This window comes from Alligator mississippiensis, chromosome 5 (assembly GCF_030867095.1).
Source record: "Alligator mississippiensis isolate rAllMis1 chromosome 5, rAllMis1, whole genome shotgun sequence".
Taxonomy (NCBI): Eukaryota; Metazoa; Chordata; order Crocodylia; family Alligatoridae; genus Alligator; species Alligator mississippiensis.
In genome coordinates, this window is record NC_081828.1 from 74,721,229 (window position 1) to 74,747,275 (window position 26,047).

General features: G+C 54.5%; 1 protein-coding gene across 1 annotated transcript; it reads right to left on the reverse strand.

Moving 5' to 3' along the window:
* Positions 1 to 21,851: 21,851 nt before the first annotated feature.
* LOC102570251 (germ cell-specific gene 1-like protein) lies at positions 21,852 to 25,550 on the reverse strand. Its single transcript, XM_006266528.3, has 5 exons — positions 25,081 to 25,550; positions 24,680 to 24,727; positions 24,150 to 24,302; positions 23,246 to 23,357; positions 21,852 to 22,923 (listed from the first exon to the last, which is right to left on the reverse strand). The coding sequence occupies exons 1-5, from the start codon at positions 25,388 to 25,390 to the stop codon at positions 22,575 to 22,577; spliced, it is 972 nt and encodes a 323-aa protein (XP_006266590.1). The 5' UTR covers positions 25,391 to 25,550; the 3' UTR covers positions 21,852 to 22,574.
* Between the last annotated feature and the right edge of the window lie 497 nt (positions 25,551 to 26,047).

Genomic DNA, 26,047 nt, shown 5'->3' on the forward strand with positions numbered 1-26,047 from the left:
CCCCCGGTTGCTGACTCGAGGCACCCATCACCCATGCATACAGGAGCCCACGTGTAGATTTTGCCCCAGCTGGCTGGGGCACAGGGTTTCTCAGTGTGGGGATAGCTGGTTCAGCCAGCCAGGGTAGCATCTACACTTGCGTGTCTGTGCATGAAAAAACTCTGCAGCAGGGTAGTACTTGTATTTTACACAACCTTACTGTGGAGTTTACTAGTTTTATGCGCCCTAAGAGGGGTGCACATGTAGACACCAAAACATTTACTGAGCTGTCAATTAGCCAAGTGTGCAGTAAACATCTCATATAGATGAGTCATCTGTGCCAGCATGACCTGGAGGAGCAACTCCTTCCTGGTGCCAATCCTAGTAGCTGGTTTGAGCCTGTGGAAAAGTGGAAGACCTTCCAACCACATCCCTGGGGATATCTAAGCACAGGTAATAGTCTGTCAAATCCTTGACCTCTCACTACAGCCAGCATCCACAGGTCAGTCTGTTTAGCTGATCAGGTGAGAAAACTGAGGGATGGAAAAATTATTGTCTTAGGGCCTTCCTAGGGAGGGGATTCTGCGTGTTTCCATCTGGAGAAAAAAGGCAAGGGGAAAAAACTGCCCTCAACACTCTGAGGTCAGAGAGAAGCTGATTCTGGCTAGTGATAAAGCCCTACTTCTACCCAGCTAGGGGGATTCGCCATCAGAAAGCACCCTGATGGGACTGGGAGGGAAAGTGCCCAGAAGACATTTTAACCTGGAGGAAATAACAGGAAGACAGAAGGAGCTGAGAAAGGTGGGAGGCTCCTCCTTTCCCTCTAGGGACAGACATTACATCTAAACCGGTTTAAGTGATCAGAAATTGGTTTCAACCTGTAACAGAACAGATGTGTAGCACACACAAACCAGTTGGAAAATGGCTGAAACAGGTTTGAGATAAGCCTGGTTGAATGTAGTTTCAGACTTAACTGATTTGGCTCAAACCAGTTTATGCCATGTCTGGCCCAGACTCCTTGCTGGTGCAAGTTAAACCAGAGACCCCCAGCATCCCAGCATGCTCCCTGAGCTGGGCAGGCTGCTCTGCTCCAGCCACAGGGCTGGCCCCTCCCCTCCGCTCTCTAGCTAAGCAGGGACCAGTGCTAGCAGACACTGGCCAGCATGGCTTCATTAAGGCAAAGTGGGCACAGAGGGGGTTAATTCTTCCCTCCTTCCCCTCCGCAGCCCAGGTCAGCCTGTCTGATGGGGATCAGGGGAGGGAGCTGCAATGGTGGTCCCCAGAGCTGGCAGCCCCTGGCTGCATGGGAGAGGAGGAAGGAATTAACCCTTCTCCCTGCCTTTGGCACACCTTAACGGGGGGTCTGTTCTGGGTAGGTTGACCTCCAGGGTGGGGAGGGGGGGCTCTGTTCCATGCTTGGGGGTGACTCTTGCCCCTCTTCCCAAGGTGGGAAGGGGGAACTCTGAGGTGCCAGATATGGATTTTTCCTCCTCTTTCCCTTCCCCCCACCGCCACCTCCAGGGGCTCCATGCGATACTGCCCAGCCCCAGAGCAGGGACAGGGGCAGGAGGAGGCTCTGTTCTATGCTGGGGGGAACATCTCCCCCTCCTCCCTCCAGAGGGGCTCAGCTGGACAGGGTGGAGGTGTAGGGACCCTCACACATTCCCCCCATGGCTGCAACCCCCCAGTGCCCGGCAGCAACAGCAGCAGGCAAGGACATCAGGAGCCTGTTCTCCACCATTGCCAGCTGCAAAGCACTCTGCTGGAGTGGAGGGAGCCCCATCCCTGCTTCCCCGCAGAGTCCAGCCCAGGGTTTCCCCTCTGTGAGAGTGGAGCTGCGGGCAAGCAGCATGGAGCTGTGGGGGTAGATGCAGCCAGACTGCTCAGGGCTGCACTCCTCACACCCAGCTCAGCGCTGGCTGTCTCAATCCCCCCACTCCACTCTCAGAGGAGAAGCCCCAGCTGCGCTGTGGGGAAGCAGGGACAGAGCTTTGCAACTGGCAATGAGGGAGAAAAGGCATCCATACACCCACCCCCTGCCAAGCTGAGCTGTGCTCCCGCTGCCCCTCTAGGAGGAGGAGGGGAAAGAGTTCCCTCCCCCCAGCATGAACAGAGCCTCCCCCTGCTCATAGAGCTCCCCCACATCCTGTGGCAATAGGGGTGAAGCAGGAGGAAGTCCCTCTGGGGACTGGCAGCCTCACAGAGCCCCCCTCCCTACCCCACAGTGCCAGCACGGAGGAGGGAGAACCCCCCCACCAGCAAACAGGGCCCCTCTCCTGGCCCCACTGCAGAGAGGGAGGAGAGGGGAAAGAGTTCCCCTCTGGGACCAGGCAGCCCTGTGTGACCAGATTTCTTCTGGCTCTCAGGAGCTAGGAGCAATGTCCCCCTCCTCAGCAAAGCTTCCCTGTGGAGGGGAAGGGAGGGCTGCTCTAGCACCCATAGGCTTCTGACCTGAGCCACTGCAGGCATATGCCGAACATCTATCCACTTGTAAATCAGTTCAGCCAAGCCAGGTTAGACTAACCTGCAAAGACTGAATGAATTCAAGCTCGGGCTTTTTGAATATCTGTCCCTAACTTAGTCTAGATCTCAGAAAAACTGGCCACAAAGAAGGGGAGATGAAGAGGGAGGCAGAAGTCAGCTATGGGACCCTCATCCAGCATGCTCATGGGCAGGGTTTGGGCCTGGAGGACTGGGGAGAGCCAAGCTTTCAACATGCTTCTCAAACAAGGAGGGGAGGGAGAGCAGGGGGGACACAGGGGGAGTGAAAAATGAGTGGTAACCATGGGGACATGTCTGTCCCTGGACACTCAGTGTAAAAAGCTGGTTCACAAACCTAGCCAGGAAGGGGACACAGAGACAGGACAAAAGGGCTCCAGGAATTCAGAAAATTGTCAGGAAGCAACTGTGCAACACCCACCTCCCACACAGAGATAAGAGGAACAGGCCAAACCAGTCTGGCTAGCTCAGGAACCTGCTACCCCTGCACCAGTGCCAGCCCACTTTCACCCCTGACTTCTACCCCTGGGACAGCTCCCCCCCCCGCCACCCCCCAAAGAAGCCTCCTCAAACCCACTTCTTCCCAGTGAACTGGGGTGACAAGGAACACAGTTGACAGCCCATAGGTTGCAAGCGAGGCCATTGTGCTCAAGTTGCAGATTCCCAAAAAACTTTGAATTGCTGCAAGGACAAAAGGAAAGAAAGCACCCCTTCCCACAAACTCTCCCCAGACCCTAAATCCACCCTCCGGGACTTGCCCCAGCTCCCAGTGCAAGGGGACAACTGCCACAGGGCAGCAGTAGTTAGATACTTGTATCAGACCCCATGGCCATGTCCCCGCCAGGACAGTGATTCAGCCAATGAGCCCCCAAGAGCCCCAATTCAGGGCAGTGCTTGGGTACATTGGTACCAGATTTAATACCTAGAAACGACAGTTCCTGGCAGAGGCAGCAGGTGGTGTAATGTATGCATTGTGTAATGTAATGCATTGTGTGCACTGAAAATGTGATACGAGTGTAACAGACAGGGAGCAACCATGTGGAGGCTTGCTGACCGACCATGGACTACAAACCCAACACCTGGAAGCAAGAAGAGGAAATGATGAGAAACCCTGCAGAGCCCTGCTGCTGGACTGCAAATCCCAGAAAACCTTGGGGGCAGCAGGAAGAGGTAGCGACCTCTGAGCCCTGGCTGGCTACATGTCAGAAGCCCTGGGGGTGATGGTGCTGCTGTGAGCTGGACTAAAGGACAGGAGCCTCTGCACAGCACAGATCAGGGCAGGCAATTATTTCAGGCAGGGGACCACTTACTGAGTTTTGGCAAGCCATCGAGGGCCACATGACAGGTACCCAGGGGCAAATAAATATTAATTTTCTAAGTTTTTTAGGGGCCCCGAAGCCTGGATAGAATGGCCTAGCAGGCCACATCCAGCCCGCAGGCCGTATTTTGCCTGCTCCTAGCACAGATGAACCACAGACCGAATGCACATGAACCCCAACCTACAGACCTGCACAGAGTGATCCTGGACTAAAGGCTGTTTTTTGGGAACACCTCTGGAGGTGGGCAGGGGACACCACATGCTGAATGCATGTACCCCAGTGGTACTGACCACTACCTGTTTACTTGCCCTCTAAGTGTATGTTGTTGTACTGTGAATGCCTATTTACCTGTATTTGTCCTTTCACCTGTGACCTTAACCCCTAAGATACTCAATATAAAGTAAATCCCTCATTGGTTGTAGTGATTGTGCCTGACACTGCAGGGGTTTGTTGCAGCTGAGCCCCCAAAAGCCCCAAATCCAGGGTAGTGATTGGGTAGATTGGTACCAGATTTAATATCTAGAAACAACAGTTCCTGGCAGAGGCAGCAGGAGGTATCAGAAACTGAGAAGCAGGTTGTTTCCTTGAAACCACAGTTACTGGCTCCTGTTTCCAAGAAGTGGTGGCTAACCTGGGATAATACAAGGCTGTAACTCCCTAGTCTGGCTTCCTAGAAGCAGGTCTAGTGAGTGTTCAGACTGCAGGAAGAAGGGGTTTCTCTGCCACTGGAATTCCTGAAATTAATCTGTTTTCTTCTCCAGCAAAAAAAATCAGAACCTTTCTCTGTAGAAACTAAAACTTTGGTGCTTGGATCATGGAGGGGGCCAAACATGAGGGGATCTCCTGTGGTAGAGGGTATGCAACTGGACAAGTGATGGAGCTGGTACTGTCCAAGGCAGGGAAAAGTTTGGCCTGGGCCAGGATCCATGACTTGCTACTGGATCCCATCTCCATGGCAACATTGATCTGGCTCCTCCAGGCCAGCTTTGAGCTTCACACCTGAGTGGCTGGCCAGGCCTGGGGGGACAGATAGGAAATCAGCCACATCATCGGAGTCTCTGGCAGGGCCAGTAGCTTCTTCTGGGATCAAGAGGCTGAGACCTTGAGAAACCAATCCAATTGGATACCAGTTAATGAACAGGGAAGAGCCAGATGGCCAACTGCACAGCAGGGCCACGTCTGTGGGACGTGTCTGGCCCCATGGCTCTTCCCTGCACCAAGCTTTGAACCAGCAAATTTCAATGCTAGAAGTCACTTGGGCTACTGGAGGAGCTTCTCCAGGTAGCCACAATAGTAAACTTTTATCCTCTTGGCAAAATGAGCCAGCACAAAGCACCACATTGCCTTCTCTCCCCATGGACTATGCCCATATAACAATATCCAGCCTATCCAGTGCATTCTGGGAAGTGTCATGCCTTATCCAGTGACAGGATGCAGAAAGGCACCAGCAATGGAGCATATCCCCCACCCCACCATGGGTGAACAAGTTGATCACAAGGCATTCTGGGTATTTCCCACAGCTCCCTGGGACAAGCAGGATGTCTAGAGTGAGCAACACCAGCAAGGCATTCTGAGGGTGCAGACACACACAGCAATTGAACCATTCCAGGAATATCACTGATTGGGACCCAGTTCACTCTTACGACTCAGAAGCATCTGTATATACACGGCCAAAGCTTGTAAGTCACATTTCAGGCACCCCAGTACTGCTGAGTCACCACAAGGGGGTGGGAATGAGGCACTGCCTTCAGTAGCAAGTGCTGGGTTTCTCCAGGATTTCCCTAGCAGGGGTAAATCAGAGAAAGTAGGTCTGGAAGGGACCTCAGGAAATCATCTATTACCAATCTGTGGTACAGGTACCACCAGCGGTACACAGACAACCTGTCAGTGGAACCCATTAACAGACTTATTATAATTACTTTATATGACAAAAATCTGCTGGTGGTACTTAAGGTTAAACTGAAAAATTAGCTGACGGGACTTAAGGTTGTATCGTTTTCAATTGGTGGTGTACAATCTGTCAGAGTTTGGGAACTCCTCTAGTTTAACTCCCTTCCTGAGGCAGGATCATCCCCATCCAAACCATCCTATACAACTCTTTGTCTAACCTGTTCCTAAAACCATAAAAGTAATCCTATCAGTTTATCACACAACTACAAGGCATGGCACCCTAACTTGCCACAGATAAAAGCAATGGTGGTCAGTGTGCTGCTGCTTCAAGGGTCACCCAGAGATCCTAGGAAGAGGGCCACGGCCCCTTCCACAGAAGACAAAATCCCCCACAGTCCACACCAATCTAATTGTGGGGTAAAATTCCTCCTTGACCCCAAATGTGGTTATCAGCCCAACACTGAGCAGAGGGGCAGGACCCTCTAGCTAGGAACCTCTGGGTTTTAGCCCCAGCTGGAGCACTGGCACACACCAGCCAGCCAAAAAACCTCAGCCTTGGCAGCCAACAACCAACGAATGCTTCTGAAGAATGCAGAAAAAACCCCTGATGTATGTAGCAATGGGAGGGGGGAAAATTCCTGGCTCCATGTGGCAACCAACAAAGCCCAGAAGCTTGGGAAATACCTAGCAGAGCACAGGCATGGCTACTCCTAAATCCTTCCTGGCTAATGCTTATCCAGCCTTTTCTTGAACATTTCCAATGATGGAGCACCCCCAAGTTCCCTGTGCAGTCTATTCTGCTGTCCTGCTGTTCTAATTGAAGAAGTTTTTCATGATATCCAATCTAAACTTCAAACCCTTGGTCTGAGTCCTGCCAGGATGGGGTGGAGGGCTGCCTGGACCCCTGCTTCTGCATTCCTGAGGGGTGGTTACTCCAGGGGCTGCCCAAAGCCTCTGACATAGGCTAAAGCTTTAAAAAGACTTTCCCTAGAAAGCCACTTACTTAATTTCAATTTGCCCCTTGCAAACACACTCCGAGAGGCTGGTTGGTGGACAGGAGGGTGGATGCACCTTTAAGGGTAAGCATCTGTTAACTGCTGAGCAAGGGAATCCTGAGCCACTATACAATAATACTATAACAATAGTTACTTAATACCATAGAATGGCTGTCAATCCCATGCTCAGTCAATGTAAACTGGTCCATTAAATATTCATTTTTCTTCACCCAAAAGCAGCAGGGGCACCCTCCCCACCCATCTGAGCATTACCAGAGCAACCAGCTGCAGGGGGTGTGAAAAGAGGGGAGAAATGACTGAGGAGGCATGTACTGTGGGATGCCTGAAGGACTGATCAAACACTGGTCACAAAAGCTTGGTGTCCACAGATTCGCTGTGTTCATAGAGAACCAGTTCAAAATAAAACTAAATTATCCAGGTTTACTTTTGAGACACTCCAGATTTAAACAGTTCTAAATTGGTTTGTATATCCGAACAGGTATAAAGTGCATTTGAAATGGTCTGAGTTTTATGTGTGTCTGCACCCAGAGAGACACCCACTGAGCAGTCAGGAAGGATAAGGGGCTGGGAAAACTTCCAGAGCTCAGGTTGTGTCTGCTCCTTGCCACAGTTGCTGGCCATGGACCATGTTCAGAGCCACTGACTGTACCAAGGCCTTTAGTCTGAGCTTATTCCAATAGGCACCGCAGCACCACCAGTCACTGGAGAACCAATAATACTCAGCTAGGAGAAACCCATTACACCTTATCCCATTTAAAGGAGCAGCCATCCTCTCCCAGGTACATCCCATGCTACAAACCTGTGGGGCTGCTGTCAGCAACTGGCAGCAGCAGCGTCTGGACTCCATACCCTTGGATCCTCACCACGTCTGGCATCTCTGCCAGCCTCTGCTTGGCCAAGGCCACAAGACCCAGGGGCAGTGAGTGCTGGTAGGCAGCGCTGTAGGCCTGCTTGAAATGGAAGAGAGACATGCCCTGGGGGTGCTGGGCCAGGATGCCTGCCACATTCTGCTTCAGCTCTGCGAGATCCCTCTGGTTGCAGGCAGGTCTTAAGTCCTTGCTTGCCTGCAGGCATGGAGCAATGCCAGCTGGCTGGGATGGGCTCCTAATCCAAGCTGGCAGATGTGGATTGACTGGGGGACACTCACTCAGCATGCTGTGCACAGCAAAGACACCAGGGGGCTTCCAGACTGTGGGCTGGCTAGGAGGCAGGGGCTTTGTCGTGGTACCACTGGGCAGCAGAGGACTGAGCCAGCCATTGGCAGGAGGGGCTGGGGAAGCAGCCTTTAGCAGGTCCCTCCTGGGACCAGGCAAAGACTGGGAACTAGCAGGGGGCAACCGTCCAGAATCTCCACGAACCCCTGCAGGAGAGATGGGAAAATGCTGTCAGGGCAGAGCACACCATAAAGGAACCGAAACCATTGTGGAGACCAGGGGATGCAGCTGACCAGGCATCTCCCAGCATGCATCGCAGCAGACTTTTCCCACAATGCACTGCGGTAAATGAGGGTTTCAATCCAGGGCTGTACCTTATAGTTTGGGATTTCAGACCTTCTGAAATTCAGGTCTGCTACAGGCCACGACTAGAGGGCCGGAGAGTGGTGATGACATGGGTTGAAGCCCTAAAGGCAAACACCACAGGGCCTGGAAAGGGAGCCAATGAATGGCACAGCAGTCAGGGAAAGCAGTCAAGATACTTTGTTTCTCTCCTGCATCCAAGAAGGGAGTGGGATTTCCTAGTTTAGATAAGGGGACCTGGGATCCAGAATTCGTGTTTTTCCTCATTTGGAGACAGCTCTCATGACCAATCACTCCTCACCCCCTGCATACCTGTCCCAACACACTTCTTCTTGGGGCACCAGTCCTTCAGCTCTGGCACATGGTCCCACAGGGACAGCAGCACACCCTTACAGCCCTGGGTGTGTGCAACAGCATCCAAGTCCAGCCCATGGCTCTCCCGCAATCGCTTCTGTGTCTTCTGTAGCCTAGGGCCACCCTTGTCAGGGTCACTGCCCCTCAAGGCCCAGATTGGTGCTGAGGCTTTGCTGATCCCTGCAAAAGATGGACTGGAGTTCACCGCCCTGTGTGCCCTCCCAGCACTTGGGGGTGGGGGATGGGGCCTTTCCTTTCTAAGGGGGCTAGACCCACTTCAGCCCCAAGACAGTGCACCAGGAGGCTCAGGGGGTATATGAGTTTTGGAGATGGGGACATAAGTGAGACACAGGTCCTCTTGGGTGCACTCCTCCTGCCCTCCACCCCATCTGGCCGGATTCTGCCCCTTTTGGATCACAACACCCTAGAAGCTGGAGTTGGGAGCATGGCCAGGCTGTCCTTCTAACCACAAGGTGGAAGACCTGCAGGAGAGGACACCTGCCCTCTCCCACCATCTCGAGACTGAACTCCCCTCCCCCTCCATGCATCCTTTACTTCTGCATGGCACAGGGGCTGGCTCCAGGGGCAAACCTGCATCCTTGGCACAGGTTAACGTGACATCAGCTGACACCTGACAGCTGGCGCAGACAATAAAGGGAGCTGTGGACCCATGGGACACCTCTGAGGAGGTAGAGGGCTGCGAGCAGCTGTGTTCCGGACTGTGATTTTCTGCTAGCTTCTCCACAGCATCTAGAAAGGGAAATAACAGATCACTGCCCTGAACACCAATGTATAGGAAGCAGCTCCTCCCTTGGTCATGGGGGTAGAGGAAAGGACAGGGATGCTGTGCTGGATTGTAGGCTGCTGTCATGTTTTCCTGGTCTTTGACCTTTGGCCTCGTGGGACAGGTCCCATGTCCCTGACCCTCTGATCAATTTCACCTGCCTGCAAGACAGATGTTTCTAGTAGGTTAGAGAGGGAGGCAGAGTTGGGAGCCAAGATGCCTGGGGCAGGTTCTCATACCAGGATCCCCACCATCCTCTGCTTTCACACCTGGCCTCAGGTGGATTATGCTGTTCTCTCCTTGCTCAGGCCACCGGCACTCCAGCCCAGGCAGGTGGTCCTGCAGGAAGGATAGCACATCTTCGTAGCCCTGGGAGCAGGCAAAAGCATCCAGGTCCAGTCCATGACTCTCCTGCACAAGCTCCCGAACCCTCCACAGCCTCAGGACCCCCTTGCAGGAGCTGCTGCCCAGCAGGGCCCTGAGCAACATGGACACATTGCTGATACCTGCAAAAGACCAACCGAAGCTCACTGCCCTGTGCAGCTACCCAGCACCCAGGGGCAGTGCTCAGGGCAGGGACCTGTCACGGCAAGGGAATGCCAGCCCTGATGCAGCCTGGTGGCAGGGTATTGGGCAGCTCAAAGGGTGTATGGGGAGGAGAGGAAACATGACTGGAACACAAGTCCCCTTGGATTCTGCCCCACTCAGATAACACCACCTCAGAAGCAGGAGGTGAGAGCAGAGCTGAATGAACTCAGTCCCTTCTCCACACAGGGTAGGTGACCAAAGGAGAAAGCATCTGCCCTCAGCCACCACACCAAGACTGATTCCAAGCCCCATCCACCTGTGAATCCCTTACTGCTCCACAGCTTGCTGTCCAGCTCAAGGCCCTGGCCTGCACCTTTAGCATGAGAAAACATGACATCAGTCAATCCCTGACAGGTGGAGCAAGCAGAGAAGAGAGCTGGGTCCTCACGGGATGCCCCAAGGGAGACAGAGGGCTGAATGGAGGCATTTCCCGCAGCATGACCTGCCAGTTTGTCCATAGCACCTAGAGGGGAAAACAACAGGTTATTGCCTTGCCTTGAACGCCAGTGCATAGGGAACTGTCCCTCTGAAGAGAGCCCCATGGCCAGGGACAGGTGGGAGACACAGGGACACTAAGCTGAACCCCAGGCTAATGTCATGTCTCGCTATGCTCTGAATTTTGGCCTCTCAGGGCAGGTCACATGTTCCAGTTCCTCTGATCATGTCACATGCCTTCAATGCAGGTGTTTGAAATGTTTGAGAGTGGGAGAGAGAGAGGGTTGGGAGCCAGAACCCCTGGGTTTTCTCCCAGGTCGGGGGGAGGGGAAGATGGTCTAGAGGGTTTGAGCAGGTTGGTCTGGAACCCTCAGTGACTGGGTTCTAGCTTAGCACTGGGAGGGGTATGGGTCTGGGGCGGGCCTGGGAGTCGGGACTCCATCACACCTCACCTGCCTTCAGCTGGACAAGGCATTGCTCCCTCCTGTTGAAGAGGAGAACAATCCCAGGCACCTGCAGCAGGAGCAGGTCCATGATACCCTCACAGCCCATATGCTGGACAAAGCCCTCCAGGGCCACCGACTTCTCCTTCCACAGCATCTTCTTCAGTGTTGTCACACACAGGCCACTGCTGTTAAGACGGAGACACTCCAGAATGGCTGCCATCACCTCCTCCCAGCCTGCAGTAAGAAACTGGATCAACACTGAGGGGACATTCCTGAGAGAGGCACCAACAGCTCAAAGGAGGGGTATCAGTGGTAGCAGGGCTGAAGGCACCTGTCATCTCATAAAGGAAGCAAGCCATGCTGAGAAAGAGGCCTGGACTACACGCACCAGTTCTATGGGCCCTTGGAGTGAGGGCACCCTAGCCAGCCCCCCCAGTCTGTCCCCCACAGGCTTTTAGAAGCAAAGAATAGCTGAAGCATTGAATACCTCCTCCTACTTATGCTTCTCTAGCACCAGCTACCTGTCCCCCTTGGACCTAGTTTCAGTCCCAGCACCTGCCCCAGATAATCTACCACATCTTTGCAGCCTCCAGCATCAGCCTCCTGCTGCAGGTTCGCACTATGTTTCCCCAGGAGCTGCTGAGGAAAGGCCCAGGATGCAATTCAAAAGGCTCCCCAAGGGGAACTCACCTTGCCACACAGAAATTACCCTACCCCCCCACCCCAGTAGAATCCCCATCCCAAAACACTCCCCAAAATAGCAAGTAGTTGTGAACTCAGGCTCCATGATAATGGAAGTGGGGAGAGCAGCCATGGGAAGAGCTACCTGGATCACTAGGCTGAGCCCAGAATAGTTCATGGGGCCCTGAACAGGTGGGGAGTGAATCTGTCCTGACTCAGGAATACAGATGGCTGTGGCTGATGAAGGCACTGCTGGCACTGGGGTCCAGGCTGAGCTCCATCCCTCCCCACAGCCACTCATGGCCTAAAAGAAATGTCATGCAGGGGTAGCATATCGCCTCACAAGGCATCTCCTTGACTGTCTTGGCAGTATCCATTGGCCCCTTGGGTGCAGGATGAATGGGAGAGGCGTTGGGCAGGAGGATGCTGCAGTGCTGGGCTGAAGTTGGAGCAGGAACCAGAGGGCAGAGCAGTGCAGGGGACTTCCCCGAAGCATCTGAAAGGAGAAGGGAGAACAAATTCCTCAGGAGAAGGAAAAGAAGGACTGGTAACAGCAAGCACAAGCCAAGCTCCCCCTCCAGCACCACCTACCCTTTCGCCTCCTCCAACAGGCCCAGCCCCGTGCCAGCCTGCTCCCCACCACAGCTTCGGCCCATTGTGTGTCAATCTCCACTTCACTTCTCCAGGCACAAACCCAGACATCCAATAATTCAGGGGTGGGCACTTATTTTGGCCAGAGGGCCACTTAGAGAGTTTTAATGAGCTATCAAGCTGTTGTGGGCCAAATGAACACATTCACACATGGTGAACAAGTTAAGAGGCTGTGACTTGGACGATGGTGAACAAGTTAAGAGACTGTGACTTGGACGACTACACAGTCCAGTGGGTGGTGAATTGGCTAGAGGGTTGCACCCAGAGAGTCGTAGTGGATAGGTCAGTTTCAACCTGGAAGGGTGTGGGCAGTGGGGTCCCACAGGGCTCGGTCCTTGGACCGATACTCTTCAATGTCTTCATCAGCGACTTGGATGAGGGAGTGAAGTGTACTCTGTCCAAGTTTGCAGATAACACAAAACTGTGGGGAGAAGTAGACATGCCGGAGGGCATGGAACAGCTACAAGCAGACCTGGACAGGTTGGACAAGTGGGCAGAAAACAACAGAATGCAATTCTACAAGGAGAAATGCAAAGTGCTGCACCTAGGGAGGAAAAATGTCCAGCATACCTACTGCCTAAGAAATGACCTGCTTGGTGACACGGAAGCGGAAAGGGATCTTGGAGTCCTAGTGGACTCCAAGATGAACGTGAGTCAGCAGTGTGACGAAGCCATCAGAAAAGCCAATGGCACTTTATCGTGCATCAGCAGATGCATGATGAATAGATCCAAGGAGGTGATACTTCCCCTCTATCAAGCGCTGGTCAGACCGCAGTTGGAATACTGCGTGCAGTTTTGGGCGCCACACTTCAAGAGGGATGCGGATAACCTGGAGAGGGTCTGGAGAAGGGCCACTTGTATGGTTAAGGGCTTGCAGGCCAAACCCTATGAGGAGAGACGGGGGCACCTGGACCTCTTCAGCTTCCGCAAGAGAAGGTTGAGAGGCAACCTTGTGGCTGCCTATAAGTTCATCATGGGGGCACAGAAGGGAATTGGTGAGGTTTTATTCACCAAGGCGCCCCCGGGGGTTACAAGAAATAATGGCCACAAGCTAGCAGAGAGCAGATTTAGACTAGACATTAGGAAGAACTTCTTCACAGTTCGAGTGGCCAAGGTCTGGAACGGGCTCCCAAGGGAGGTGGTGCTCTCCCCTACCCTGCAGGTCTTCAAGAGGAGGTTAGATAGGCATCTAGCTGGGGTCATCTAAACCCAGCACTATTTCCTGCCTATGCAGGGGGTCAGACTCAATGATCTATTGAGGTCCCTTCCGACCCTAACATCTATGAATCTATGAATCCCTTCCCTTCCCCTGCTTGCCCCACTAGCTCACCAAAACTCCCTAAGTGGCCCCTGTGCATGGCTCGGTGGCTGGGATGGGGCGTCAGGCAGGCAGGGAGAAGCATCTGGGAGCAAGACAGACAGGTGGAGGCAGGGCCAGAGCTGGGATTGGGATCGTGGGGCAGTGACAGCACAGGGCTGAGGCTGGGGCAGAGCCACAATCCACTGCCTGCACACCCCTGCAACAGGAGCCAGTTCCACACACAGGGGCATTCAGCGAGTGGATCGCAGTTCTGCCCTGGGCCCCGGGCCAGTGCTGTCATGGCTCCACAATCCCGAGGTCTCCATGGAGATCGGCTGGGACCTACATGGGAAGGGTGTGCTGCTGGGCAGATGGGATAGGGCCACAAGTGGCTGGGGAATTGCATTCAAGAACGAGACCTTCAGGCAGGGCCAGAGGCAGGATCTTGGAGTGGTGACAGTATGGGGTGGGCTAGGCCAGGCTGAGCTGGAACCAGCACCTGTTCCAGGGGTATGCAGGGAGTGGACCACGCCTCTGCCCCCAGACCCATGCTTTCACTCCCCCAGGACCCTACTCCCGATCCCCAGACCTGCTTGCCTGTCCCACTCTCAGACAGTTCCTCATCCACCTGCAGCCCCATCCCAGCTGCCCTCTATCCACACAGGTCTCACCCCCAGTGGTGTGTGCAGGACGGACGGGCCAGGGTGCCTGGACAGCAGTGCCAGATCCAGCAGCGACAGTCAGAAGGAGCCACCACTGGAGCTGCCTTTAAATGGAGTCCAGCTGCCACACTACCCCAGCCCCGCTGTGCACCCAGGCACAGCAGGACCAGCCACACGCACCACAGCCTGGGCTATCCCCTGCACCAGGGCTGGGCAGAGCCAAGGGATCCACTGCAGGCCAGACAAAATGCCTTGGTGGGTCAGATCTGGCTCACAAGATGTATTTTGCCCACCTCTGTCCTAACCCAAGGGCCAGGTCACTCCTGTGCCAACACTCACCACCTGACACAGGATCCCTTATGTCAACTTTCCCCCACCATATGCCCCTGTCTTACAAAACCACTGCCCCATCAACAGCGAGGGCCTGGTCATGCGGTCACCTACCCACAGCAAGTTGGACGATGCAATAATGGCCTTTCTTTGAGTCTCTCATCCTGAGACCAGGCAGCTGCTGCAGAAGGCCCAACACATCGTCATAACCCCAGGCCTGGCTCAGCCCCTGCAGGTTCTGCCTATGCTGCCTCGGCATGGCTTCCATCAGCTTGGACACCCTCAGGCCCATAGGGAAGCGGCCCAGCACACCTAAGATACAGGCCCAGATCTGGTCCAAGCCTGCAACAAGGAATTATGAGAGGTTACAGATGTCCTAATCTACTCCCCATAGGAGCCCTCAGCAGCTCAACCTTCCCCCACTAGGGCCCCAGCCACAGAAATTACCCACTCTTGCCTGAAGAACCTATTTAGGCACCTTTTCTTCTACTCAAAATACAGTCACCCCCACCTCCCAAATGCACAGTAGATACAAGCCCAGGCTCCATGGCCCCCTTACACTATGGTAACGGGAAAGGGTTCCAGCAATAAGGTGAGTTTCCCAAGTAGATAGGCTGTGACCTGACAACTTTCACACGGGACACTGAATGGGCCAGGGAGGGAAATTAGGCTCCAAAACTCCATTTAGTACCAGTACGATCTGGCTGGCCACAGCTGATGAGGATGTCATGCTGGGAACCAGGTGTAGCCCATGCCCCCCATCCCCCCAAGCCTATAGAGGAAGGTACAGGTCTTCCTAGGAGCAACCATGCAGAGAGGCAGCTCATCACCTCACCAGGTATCTGCCCTTCTGTCAGCCCTTCATGGGTTACACTAGGGGCTGCACCCCTACACCTCAGAAACCGAACCAGTGGGGGCCACAGACACCATGCCATGAACACACACAGGTGGGCACCCCCCATCTTCCTGCACTGGGCATGAGCAAGCAGGTGCAGGAATGGCTCCCCCATGGCACCAAGCTTCATGGGCACTCCAGGCTGCCGGCTTACCTGGCACCACAAACTGCTCCATGCCACCCTGTCACAACCCCTCATGGGGTCAGACAGTGGAAGCTGGAAGGAGGGGAAGCCCAAGATCCCGGTCCCTGCTGCCAGGGGCAGAGGTGAAAGCCCAAGGACCACATGTTAACCCTGGGTTAATAACCAGCAATTGGACAGGCCTGGCCTAGGACACTGCTGTATCCTCACATATAGCTCAGCCCCTGAAGGTTTAGCCCTCGCTACCTCTGCAGAGCCTCCTTCAGCTTGGACACCCACTAGGAAGCAGCCCAGGACACTCGAGATGCAGACCCAGACCTTGCCCAAGCCTGCAGCATGGGGTAGTGAGGAATTACAGATGCTCCATTTGGCCTCCATTACCGCCCTAAGGGCAGAGAACAGCCTCAGTGCTGGAGGCCCATTGTTGAGTAACATCCAGCACAAATAGCCCCATATTGGTGACTCTAGACCTGGGCCCAGCCTCTTCTTGTGAAGATAGGAGTCAGGGGAGAAGGGACTGGTGACAGTCCTTGTGGGCTTCACAGGTAGCTTTGGGACAGCAGTGTGAACTTCAGCAGTTCCACCCTCCCCAAATAAATCCCTTCCCCTTGCCTGAAGTACTTACTTGGACCTCTTTTTTCTGCCCAGATCAGTCACCCCCACCTATATACAACTTTCCCTGACAAGAGCAGGGAGGGTTGTATATAGGCATCCAGCATGCATCTACGTTCTGTGGTCCCATTAGTTAGCAACAAAAAAGTGGTCATGAGGGGATGAAAATCTCACAAGAAGCTGGGCAGAGACCTAACAAATCATTTCATATGGTACACTGATTAGGCAGGGGACAGGAAAGAAACTTTCAAGACTAGTTGACCAGAAGGGGCCCAGACACTCATCCAGGTAGGAACTGAGGCAAACATGCATCCCTGCTTTCATAGCCCAAGGGCTTGTGCAGAATGGCTATCCCAAGAGTAGCACATTGTCTCACCAACTGTCTGCTTCTCCGGCCTAGTAGTAGCCATTCGCTCTGCAGGTGCAGGCTCTGCGGGGGTGGTGCCCTGCTCCGGGGCTGCTGTGGAGTGGAGCAAGAGAGAAGGCAGGATGCAGGGAGCGTGGCAAAGCAGAAGACTTCTCTTTCCTTTTCTTTTTGGGCGCTGTAGGAAACAAAAGCCTCAGAAGGATAAAAAGAACAACCACCTCTCCCCAAGCCCTGTACTGCGAACCCAGGTCCCACCAGTCTTCTTCCAACCATACAGCTTTGGCCCAGTTGTGACAAATCCCTCTTCACCTCTGCAGGAACAGGCCCAGCTCTACTACGGGTATTTCCCATGCTTCTGAACTTTGCCAGATGCAGCCCCCCCACCCCCCCCAACACACACACACACACACACACACACTCTCTCTCTCTCTCTCTTTCTCTGGCTGCTACACATAGGGGGATTTTTTTGCCTGCTTCAGAAGCAGAAGTCAAGGCTGAAGATTTTGACGGGGGTATGCCAGTGCTCCTGATGGGACTAAAACTCAAGAGATTCCTGGCTTGTGGGTCTTGCCCCTCTGATCAGGGTCTGACCAATTGTCATATTTAGGGTCAGAAAGGAATCTGACCCCTTGGTGTAACTGGACTGTGGGGATTTTTGTCTTCCTCTGTAGTAAGGGCTGTAACTCTCTTCCTGGGATCTCTTGAGTATATTTTAACAAACTTCACAGCAGAAGGACAATGGCGATCGTTATCCCCTTGCTTTATTATGGCAGGTTAGTGTTATGTCTTGTAGTTGCATCAGTTAACTGTGTAGTTTTGCTAACAGGTTAGATATGGATTTGTATAAGATGGTTTGGACAGGGATGATCCTGCCTCCGGCAGGAGGGTGGCTTAAATGGCTGCTGGAGATGTCTTCTAGCTCTCTTTTTCTATGACTCTGTGATCTATTCCCCCCATGTTCCTTGGGGTAGAGACCAGCATGGCCAGCACCCACAGCAACAGGGCCTCAGTATCAGTGACCCTGGCCCTGGACCCAACTTCTCATTGTGAGGGAGGGACCTCCAGATGTACTGGGTGGAAGAGATTGTCCTGGCAAGCTTCCCATAGTCACCCTCACATATATACATTCCTCTACATGCACAGGGCAGACAAGCTCTGGCTCCGTGGCCCCTTACATTGTAGTCATAGGAGGGTTCTGGGATCTCATAAGTAGCTAGGCCAATGACTTTCACACAGGATACTGAATGAGCCACGAAGAAAAATTAGGCTTCAAGGCTCCATTTAGTCCCAACATTTTGTCCCCCCAAAAAAGAAAACAAACATGGAGCTACTGTTGTGAAGACAAAAAGTGAAAAAATGTATAACATCCGTTTTGTCCAAAAGCTTTTGTCAAAGGAGAGAAAAATAAGGAGCGACTGTCATCTTAAAAATATACTGGGGGAGTGGATGGGGGGGGGGAAAAATAGAGTTGTGTTCAACAAGGCCACAGAAAAGATTTGCTTATGTCAAAAAACAGCAGGAAACATGGACTTGTGTTTGTCTGCAATACTAGGGAACTTGGCTCCATGAGCAGGGAGGGCCACACCAGTCTGCACTCCCAGATGAGCCAAGGGAGAATACGCCCCAGTTGTTTTTACCACATAAGAAAAGAAAAAGAACCTCACATTTCTCAAAAGCTAAGGTAAAAATGGCTGCTTTTGTGAAAAATCTCAATATGGAACTGCTTTCATCAAAAAATACAGTGTGGTTGAAAAAAAAAAATGGAGTCACTTTTCTCAAGCGAGTGGTTAATTTTGTTTAAAGAAATGCAAAGCAAAGCATGAAATACCGGGTCACTTGTGTTGGTTTACACAAGAACAAGCAAGTTGCTTGGGTCAGAGAAATGAGAAGTTGATTTCATCTAAAATTATCACCAGAACTTTTCCATAGAAAATTCAAAATGTTCTGGGAAAAGTCAAAATATTTCATTCAAAAGTAGCATTGGGCCCCCATGGAAGTTGTAGTTTAGGGGAGAAGCACTCCCTGCCAGAGGAGGGGGATGCTGACCTGGCCCACGACAGCTCACCAGAACTCCCTATGTGGCCTGCGGGCCCAATTAATTGCCCACCCCTGTCATAGTGGGGTGCTCCATCCTACCCACAAAGGGTAGACTGGTTCAGCTCCAAAGTGTGGACACCCATCCCCTACTCTTCACCTTTCTTACGCTGGACAAGACACTTGATTCCTCTGTCCAGCCCCTGTAGCTTGACCCCAGAGATGCTGGCAAGATAATCCAAGGTATCCAGATATCCCCGCTTGTGGCTCAGCTCCTCCAGGTCCACCCCGTGTCTTGTCCACACGATCCTTCTCAGCCTAAAGACTGGCAGACCAGAGGGGTAGGAGCTCAGCAGACTGTAGAGGAGTGGTAAGAGTTTTTTAACTTCTGATAGGACAAAGACATCATGTTAGATATGGGGAAGTGGCCATGCACAGCAAAAGCCAGAACACACACAGCCAGGCACCTGGGAGTACATGGGGAAAACTTTTCCCAGCACACACTGGGACTCACACTGCTGGGTATGGATAGACCATGGGCAAGGTTTCCCCAACCCACAACAGGGGATACACAGCTGAGCATGGACACGCCAAGGGCCAGGTTTTCCTAGCATGCACCAAGGCAAACAGCCGAGTTTTGGCAGGCTGATGTACTGCTGGACACAGGCAGCATGAGGACCCTTGCTCTTGAGAGAGGGTGTGGGGATGAGGTAGTGCCCCCAGGAATGGGGTCCAACTCACTCTTCTTAAAGGCATTGCTGAAGACCAGGCACTTCTCTCCCTTCTCTGGGTACCAGAGCCGGATGCCAGGGACTTCCAGCAGCAAGAAGGACACGACATCTTTGTGGCCCCTGGCGCAACTGAAGGCCTCCAGATTCACCCCCTGCTGCTTCATCAGTGCCTTCCCCAGCTGCCTCATCCTCATGCCCTTGGGGCAGTCATTCAGCATGGAAGTGATGAAAGCTAGGACCTTGTCAAAGTCTGGAGGAAGAGAAGAGGGGTGAGCAGAACAAAAGGGAGAAACCCTCCAGCCTCAGAAGACCCCCAACAGTCACAGTCACTAAGGTGTCACCTGCAGAGATACTAACAAGGTAGAGAAGGGGAAGGCACTACCTCTGTGTGTCCAGTTTCGGGGAAGGGAACCCCCCCCAAAAAATAACTGATACGGGGCACAGATATAGCATTGGCCATGTTTACATGGCAAATTTTGAGGCAAACAACTGGGTGCCAGACAGGCCACGCACGGGCTGTTGTATCTCAGTATGCACTAGGGCAGATACAGCTAGGCATGAACCCCGTTGGCCAGGGCAAGCAGGTAGGCAAATAGACAGGCCGCTGGCCACAAGCCTGACCCACAATTCTCCAAGGTGGGGGACAGCAGTGGACAGAGTAAGTGGCAGAGGGGGACACAGGTAGTTGCTGAAGGTAATCCAGAGCCAGGCCCAGAGAGAAGGGGGAAGGTGAGAATGGGGCAGGGGAAGAGAAAGGAGTGGTACAAGAAAAAAGGGAAGAAAGAAAGGCCATAAAAAGTCTCTCATTGAGTAAAAACCTGAGACAAAAGAGGGAGTGGCAGAGCCCCTTCTAGCTCTTCCAAGCCAGAGTTGTTGCTCCTGCCAGCAGGTGGCCAGGGAGCATCTACACACACAGCCTAACAGGCTGGTCCCTAGAATGGGGAGCAATTAACTTGAATAGGGAGACAAGGTTCTTTGGGTAAATCTGAGCTCTTTTATTAGATCAACCGGAAAAAAATTTCTTAGCAAGCTTTTGGGTTTAAAAACCCTTCATCACAGTGAGGAAGCTTTTTAAACCTGAAAGCTTGCTAAGAAAAAAAATTCCAATTATTTAGTTGGTCTAATATAGTGGTTCTCAAACTTTTTTTTTTTTGCAGACCACTTGAAAATTACTGAGGGTTTAAGAAGCTTAAGAAGCTTTTTTTGGGTTCTACAAATCAAAGCACACAACTCATATTTTGATATCAGTAGTCTTACCTTACAAACACCGATATTCTCAATTGTTCCACAACCTTTTTGCGGGCCACCTGATTGGAGCTCACAGACCATAATTTGAGAACCTCTGGTCTAATAAAAGATATCAGATTCACCCAAAGAACTGTGTCTGCCTATGTCCTTAGACCAACACAGCTACAACATGCACCCTTGAATAGGGATTCATTTACAGAGCTCTGTCCTTAGTAAAGAGTGCCAATGCATTCTCTCACATACTTTGCAGGTACTTGAAGTGGGACAATGGACTGGTAGTCTGTAGCATCCCAGCACAAAAGGCTTTCATCCAGGAAATGCTCAGTCTGCTCACACTCACAGGAGAGAGAAAGAGAAGAGGAGAACAACATCAAAGCCAGAAGCTGCTAAAGAAGAAGAGCAAAAAGACGCAGAGGAAGAAGAAAAATAAAAAGTAAAAAGAGAGTGGAAGCCAAAAGAGTGACGTCAGCTGTTTGCCCAAGGCTTCAGCCAGCAGAGGGAGCTGGGAGCCAGGGCACCTGGGTTCTTCTCTCCCAGCTCTGGGAGGGCAGCAATGCCCAGTGGTGAGAGCGGGGGCGGGTGTCCCTACCTGTGTGCTCCTCGTTGTCCAAGGCGCTGGGGAGCGCATCACTCTCCATGGGGGAGGCGGCCCTGCTCCCCGGCGGAGGGCCCCCGGCCTGGCCCAGGGGGGTGTCGATGACTAGCTTCTCAAGGACGAGGGGCCCCCGGGGGCCCAGCTCCACTAGGTCCATGGCGTCCCCAGCGGCCCCCGCAGCGAGTCGAGGCCGCAGCCGAGGGTTGCGCGGGGCGCAGGGTCGGCAGGAGCCCCCCAGGCGCACGGCGGGGAGGCACAGAGACGGGCCGGACACTGGAGGAACCGCCCCCCGCTCCGAGGCAGTCGCCTGCAGCCGAAGCCCCCGGCCAGAGTCGGCGAGGCGACATGATCCCAACGACCGACCCCGCGGCGCAACCGACTCCAAAGCTCAACTCCCCGCGCTCTCAGCGAAGCTGCACGTGGATGTTTCCCGCGGCCCCGCCCAGCCGCGCGCACCATTGGCCAACTGGAAGGGGCGGGGCCCCGCCGAGCCCCGCCCCCTTGGCTGGAAGCTCGGCAGTCTGAGCTAGTGCCTCAGTCAGGCGGGCTCCGGTGCGGAGGCTCTTCCCGCCTGAGCGGAGCCAGGGCAGGCGGGGAAATTAAGGCAGCCTCTGGGCCAAGACCAAGCAGAGCAGTGCCAGAGCCATAGGCAGGACCCAGGAGTCCCGGGCAGTGTCAGCACCCCACAGAGACACGTGCTCAGCGTGAGCTCGGCCCCTGCAGGCTCGGAGTAGCCAAAGCCCTCCCTCCCCCCACAAGAGCCAGCCCGACACTGATTAATTCTTAATGTCTTTAATCAAACACGGTTAAGCCCCAGATGGGAGCAGCAGAATTAAGTGCTGGGCGGGGGGCCCAAGGGCTGCGGGGTGGGAGCCAGGAGTGCTATCAGGGCTGGGGATCAGGGGCAGCCAGTCTGGGGGTGGGGGACAGGGGCCAGGCTGGGGTGACCCCACCGTGGGCACTAGGTGCTGCCCTGACTCCACAGGAACTCCCCAGGAGGGGACAGTGGCAAACCTGGCAATGCTTCCCTCCAGCCCGGGGCACACGGCACCTGCATGTCCTGACCCTTTCCATCCCAGACAGTCTCTGGCACAGAAGCCACACAGGCCCAGCCTCCGTCCCCCATCTCTTCCCTTCAATTCCAGGAGCCCATTTCCCCCTGCCCTGCCCTGCCCTGCCCTGCCCCAGGTGGAGTCCAGCTCATCTGGTCTGTGCTCCAGGCCATCTTGGGATGGGATCCCTGTCTGGGAAACCCCAGGCCTTGGGCTGACTAGGGGCTGGGGGAGGCAGGAAGGGTGAGAGAGGGAGAGGTGATGGAGATGGGAGGGGGTGGGGGACAAGACAGACTGAGGAAGAGGAGGGGAGTGTTGCTGAATGAGGGAGAGGCAGAAGAGGCACTTGGGAAGGGATTGCAGGGCAAATGGCAGAGGCAATTCTGGGGGTGCATCAAGGACTGCAACGAGGGGGGAACAGTTCCCCCCAGTCCTGGTCCCTGTGCCTTAGCAGGGCTCCCCATCATGCTCTGGACCTGGACCCCGGCTACGGCTCCCCACCAGGCCAGTGTAGGGGGCTGGGGGGCACCCCTTGGGCCTTGTGGGGGCAGGAACAGTTGTGGGGGCAGGGCGGCAGTCCACCCCATCACTGACACTGTAGATGTACTTGTCCCACAGGAGACGCTCCAGGTCTAGGTCCAGGTCCAGGCCAGGGTCTAGGCCTGGGCGTGGCCCCTGCTGGGCCCGGCGGTCACCCACGCGCCGGCGGTGCTGGAACTCCAGGATGGTCTTGGTGTAGGTGTTGAGGGTCAGCACTGAGGCCGACATGCACAGCGTAAAGGACAGCCAGGCTATGCTGTTTGGGGGAGGCAGGAGTTTGCATGGCACTTCCTGACCCCACAGGCACCCACACCACTCCCCACCAACTGTGGCTATGACCCAGCCAACTCATTGCACAGGGGGCATCCCAGCTGCTCTGGGGCACCCTTGGAGGGGACAGTCCCTGCCCCATCTCCAATCCAGAGTCAGACAATGGCCCCAGATTAGAGATCAGGACTGGTGCTCCTTGAAGGGAAGAAACCCCTGTTCCATTCCCCATCTTTCCCCCAAATGAGCCAACCAGTGCCCCCACCCTGGGGCTAGCCTCCCCCCGTAGGGCATGGTGCTGGGTCACTCACCCAAAGGACCAGCCATAGTACCAGGTCTGGGGCCTCCAATCCTTGGGCCCCAGGTTGACGGCCACTTGAAAGACAGTCATGAACATCATGTGGGCCACCATGCCCAGCAGCCCTGGGAGGACAGAGACCCCAGGTATGGTCAGCTGAGGGGAATCAGGGGTGGGGGATTGATCCCCCCAAACATACTCACTCGCGATGGGGCAGGGTCCTTAGGGAGGGGGATTGCAGCTGGCACTGTGGGGCTGGCATGGCCACTGGGGACCTGACTGCATGGCAATGCAGGCACTGGAAAGGGGCTTGGGTGACAGGGAGGGGCAGAGACAGGGTCTAGGGCAGTAGTTCCCAACCTTTTTTTGCTGTGACCCGCAGCTGGGAGCAGAGTGTGGCGGGTGAACTCCCACCATGCAGTGCGGCTCATCCTTTGTGTGGTGCTGCCAGCATTCCCCCCGAAACCCTCATTTGGGTAGTGACCCGAGGCTGGGAACCGCTGGTGTAGTGGGTCTTGTGTTACCCAAGAGCACAGTGATAATGACAGCAAAGCAATCAGGGCTGAGAATCAGGGGGCACTGGCTGCAGCAGAGGATAAAGTGTCCAAGAGCACATTGGGAATCATTCAAAGGAAGGACGGTGGGGTGAAGAAGGGGCCAGGAGGTGCTGGGGGGTGGGGGGCAACAGGTGTTGGGCATGACAGAACAGTGATGATGGTGGTGAAGGCATGAGGGTTGGGGCTGCAATGGGGACCTCTGCAGGGCCAGTACCTGAGATCATGGTGAGGACAGCAACAAAAGCATAGGGGTGGGGTTTTGGGAAGCAGCGCTGGCTCCAGGGGATGTGGGGATGCAGCAAGGGCTCCAGAGGATACAGAGGTGCAGTGGGGCCTCTGGGGGTGCAGCATAGGAGGTACCTGAGAGCACAGTGATGACAGCTGCAAAGGCATTGATCTTGAGCCCACTGAGGGCACTGCCCCCTGGCAGAGTCTCAATACAAAGCAGCAGGAAGCCCACGCTGAGCAGCGCAATGTGCAGGGCCTCTGAGGCCACTGACAGCCACAGCACCCCTGGGGGGAACAGGTACTTCCATGAGTGTGGCTCTGCCCCCTGCTACCTTGCAGCAAGTGCACAGCACCTCAGCCAGACACACAAACCCACTCTCATCCCAATCCCACACGGGGGGGGTGCCATGGGACCGGGGAGCTTTTAGCTAGGGGGGTTATGGAGTGGGGGCTTGCCCTGCTGGTCACACCCCCCCACAGGCACAGGGGATTGCGGGGGGCTTCCCCTTACTCCTCTGGAACAGCCAAGCTTTCCTGGCTTCATTGTTCTGCCCCATCTTTCCCTCTGATAGGGGCAAACAATTGGGTGGGGAAATTTGGCCCCCACCTAACCCCACCCCAGACTGTCTGTGCATCTGTCCATCCAGAGGGAGGGGCCTCACCTTTCTCAGACTCAGGGGGCACTTTTATGAAGCTGCGGCAGATCTCCTCTGGTGAAGGATTTGGCAGCAGAGAGGAAAGAGAGAGAAAAGCAGGGAGCATGAAATTTGGGGTGGCCAGACCCCAGGACCCTCCACAGGATGGGGTGGGATGGGACACTGGAGGCTACTTATTCAACAACACTCACCACACAAACGGTGCCAAGCTGCAGCCGCCTGTGGGGTGGAGTGTGTTGAGGGCTGGTTATTGAGGGATCCCCCTGCCCTCCCTGCCTAGCAGTGAGACGCAGCCACCTCTGGGGTAGGACATGTCAGGGGTTGGGGACTCTGTGCCTCCTGTCTGCCCTCAGTCCTGTGACCTGGCCCGGCTAATTGCCAGCCCCAGTGCCCAAAGAGGCACTCACCACCATGGTGCTCCTCACACGACCGCCAGAAGCCAGTGTGGAAGTAGCGGAAGGCGTACTTGTCCTCGCCCGTCTCCCAGATGTATTGCACCACGTTGGGGTCAGCACTGGCATTGGCAGGGCTCGTCTCGTTGGTGCTGACCACAGTACAGCTGCCCTTGCGCATGGCTGACAGGCAAGGTGGCTTCACTACCTTGTGTGTGCCCTCACACCAGTAGCTGGTGGCGAAAGCCAGCACTGAGAAGCACAGTGCCAGCCCCGTGAGAGCCAGTGCCAGCAGCGAGCGTGCCCGTGGTTCCAGCCCCAGCATCCTGCTCCCCCAGCCAGGGCCACCCCCGTTCACTCCCTGCACCACAGCTCCACTCCAGTCTGTTCTTCCTTCCCTTTCTTCTTTTCCTTCCTTTCCTCTGCCTTCTCTCTTTCCCTCTCTCTTTCACTCACTCACTCGCTTGCTCTCTCGCTACAGCTCCTCCTCCCTCTTCCTCTCTTTCAGCCTCCCTCCCCCTCCCCCCCTCCCCCAGTTCCCCTTTCTCCTCTGCTCCCAAATCAGACTCAACACCCCCAGCTGGGCTACCGGCAGAGCTCAGAGCGGGCAATGTGGGCAGAAGGGTCTGGCTGGCATCAAGAACAGAGATAGCCCTGCCCTCTCTGCTCTAATCTCCTTGCATCCTCCAGCACCGCATGGAGCATGGAGGGAGGCCTGTGTGGGGCATCCCCAGGGGCTCACATTGAACAGTGGGGAAGAAGTTATGCAGCATCTGGCATCCTTGTGGGCGCAGGTCAGCTGTTCACAGGGACTCCGAGGCTCGATGGGGCAGACCACCCAGGCCACAGGGTTCCAAGTGGTCCCTGAAGACACCAGCAGAGAAGCAGGGGTCAAGCCATAGTGAGAGGGCCCCACAAAGGCTGGGTGGGAGGTGCCAAGGCTTGGCAGGATGAGAGACCCCGATGGATGGAGACCCAAGGA

Coding starts and splice junctions, on each gene's coding strand:
- LOC102570251 (XM_006266528.3), bottom strand. CDS start 25,390: ATGCTGGGGCTGGAACCACGGGCACGCTCGCTGCTGGCACTGGCTCTC. Junction 23,358..24,149: donor TGTCATCACTGTGCTCTCAG/GTACCTCCTATG, acceptor CTGTCCTCCCAG/GGCTGCTGGGCATGGTGGCC. Junction 22,924..23,245: donor TACTATGGCTGGTCCTTTGG/GTGAGTGACCCA, acceptor TCCCCCAAACAG/CATAGCCTGGCTGTCCTTTA.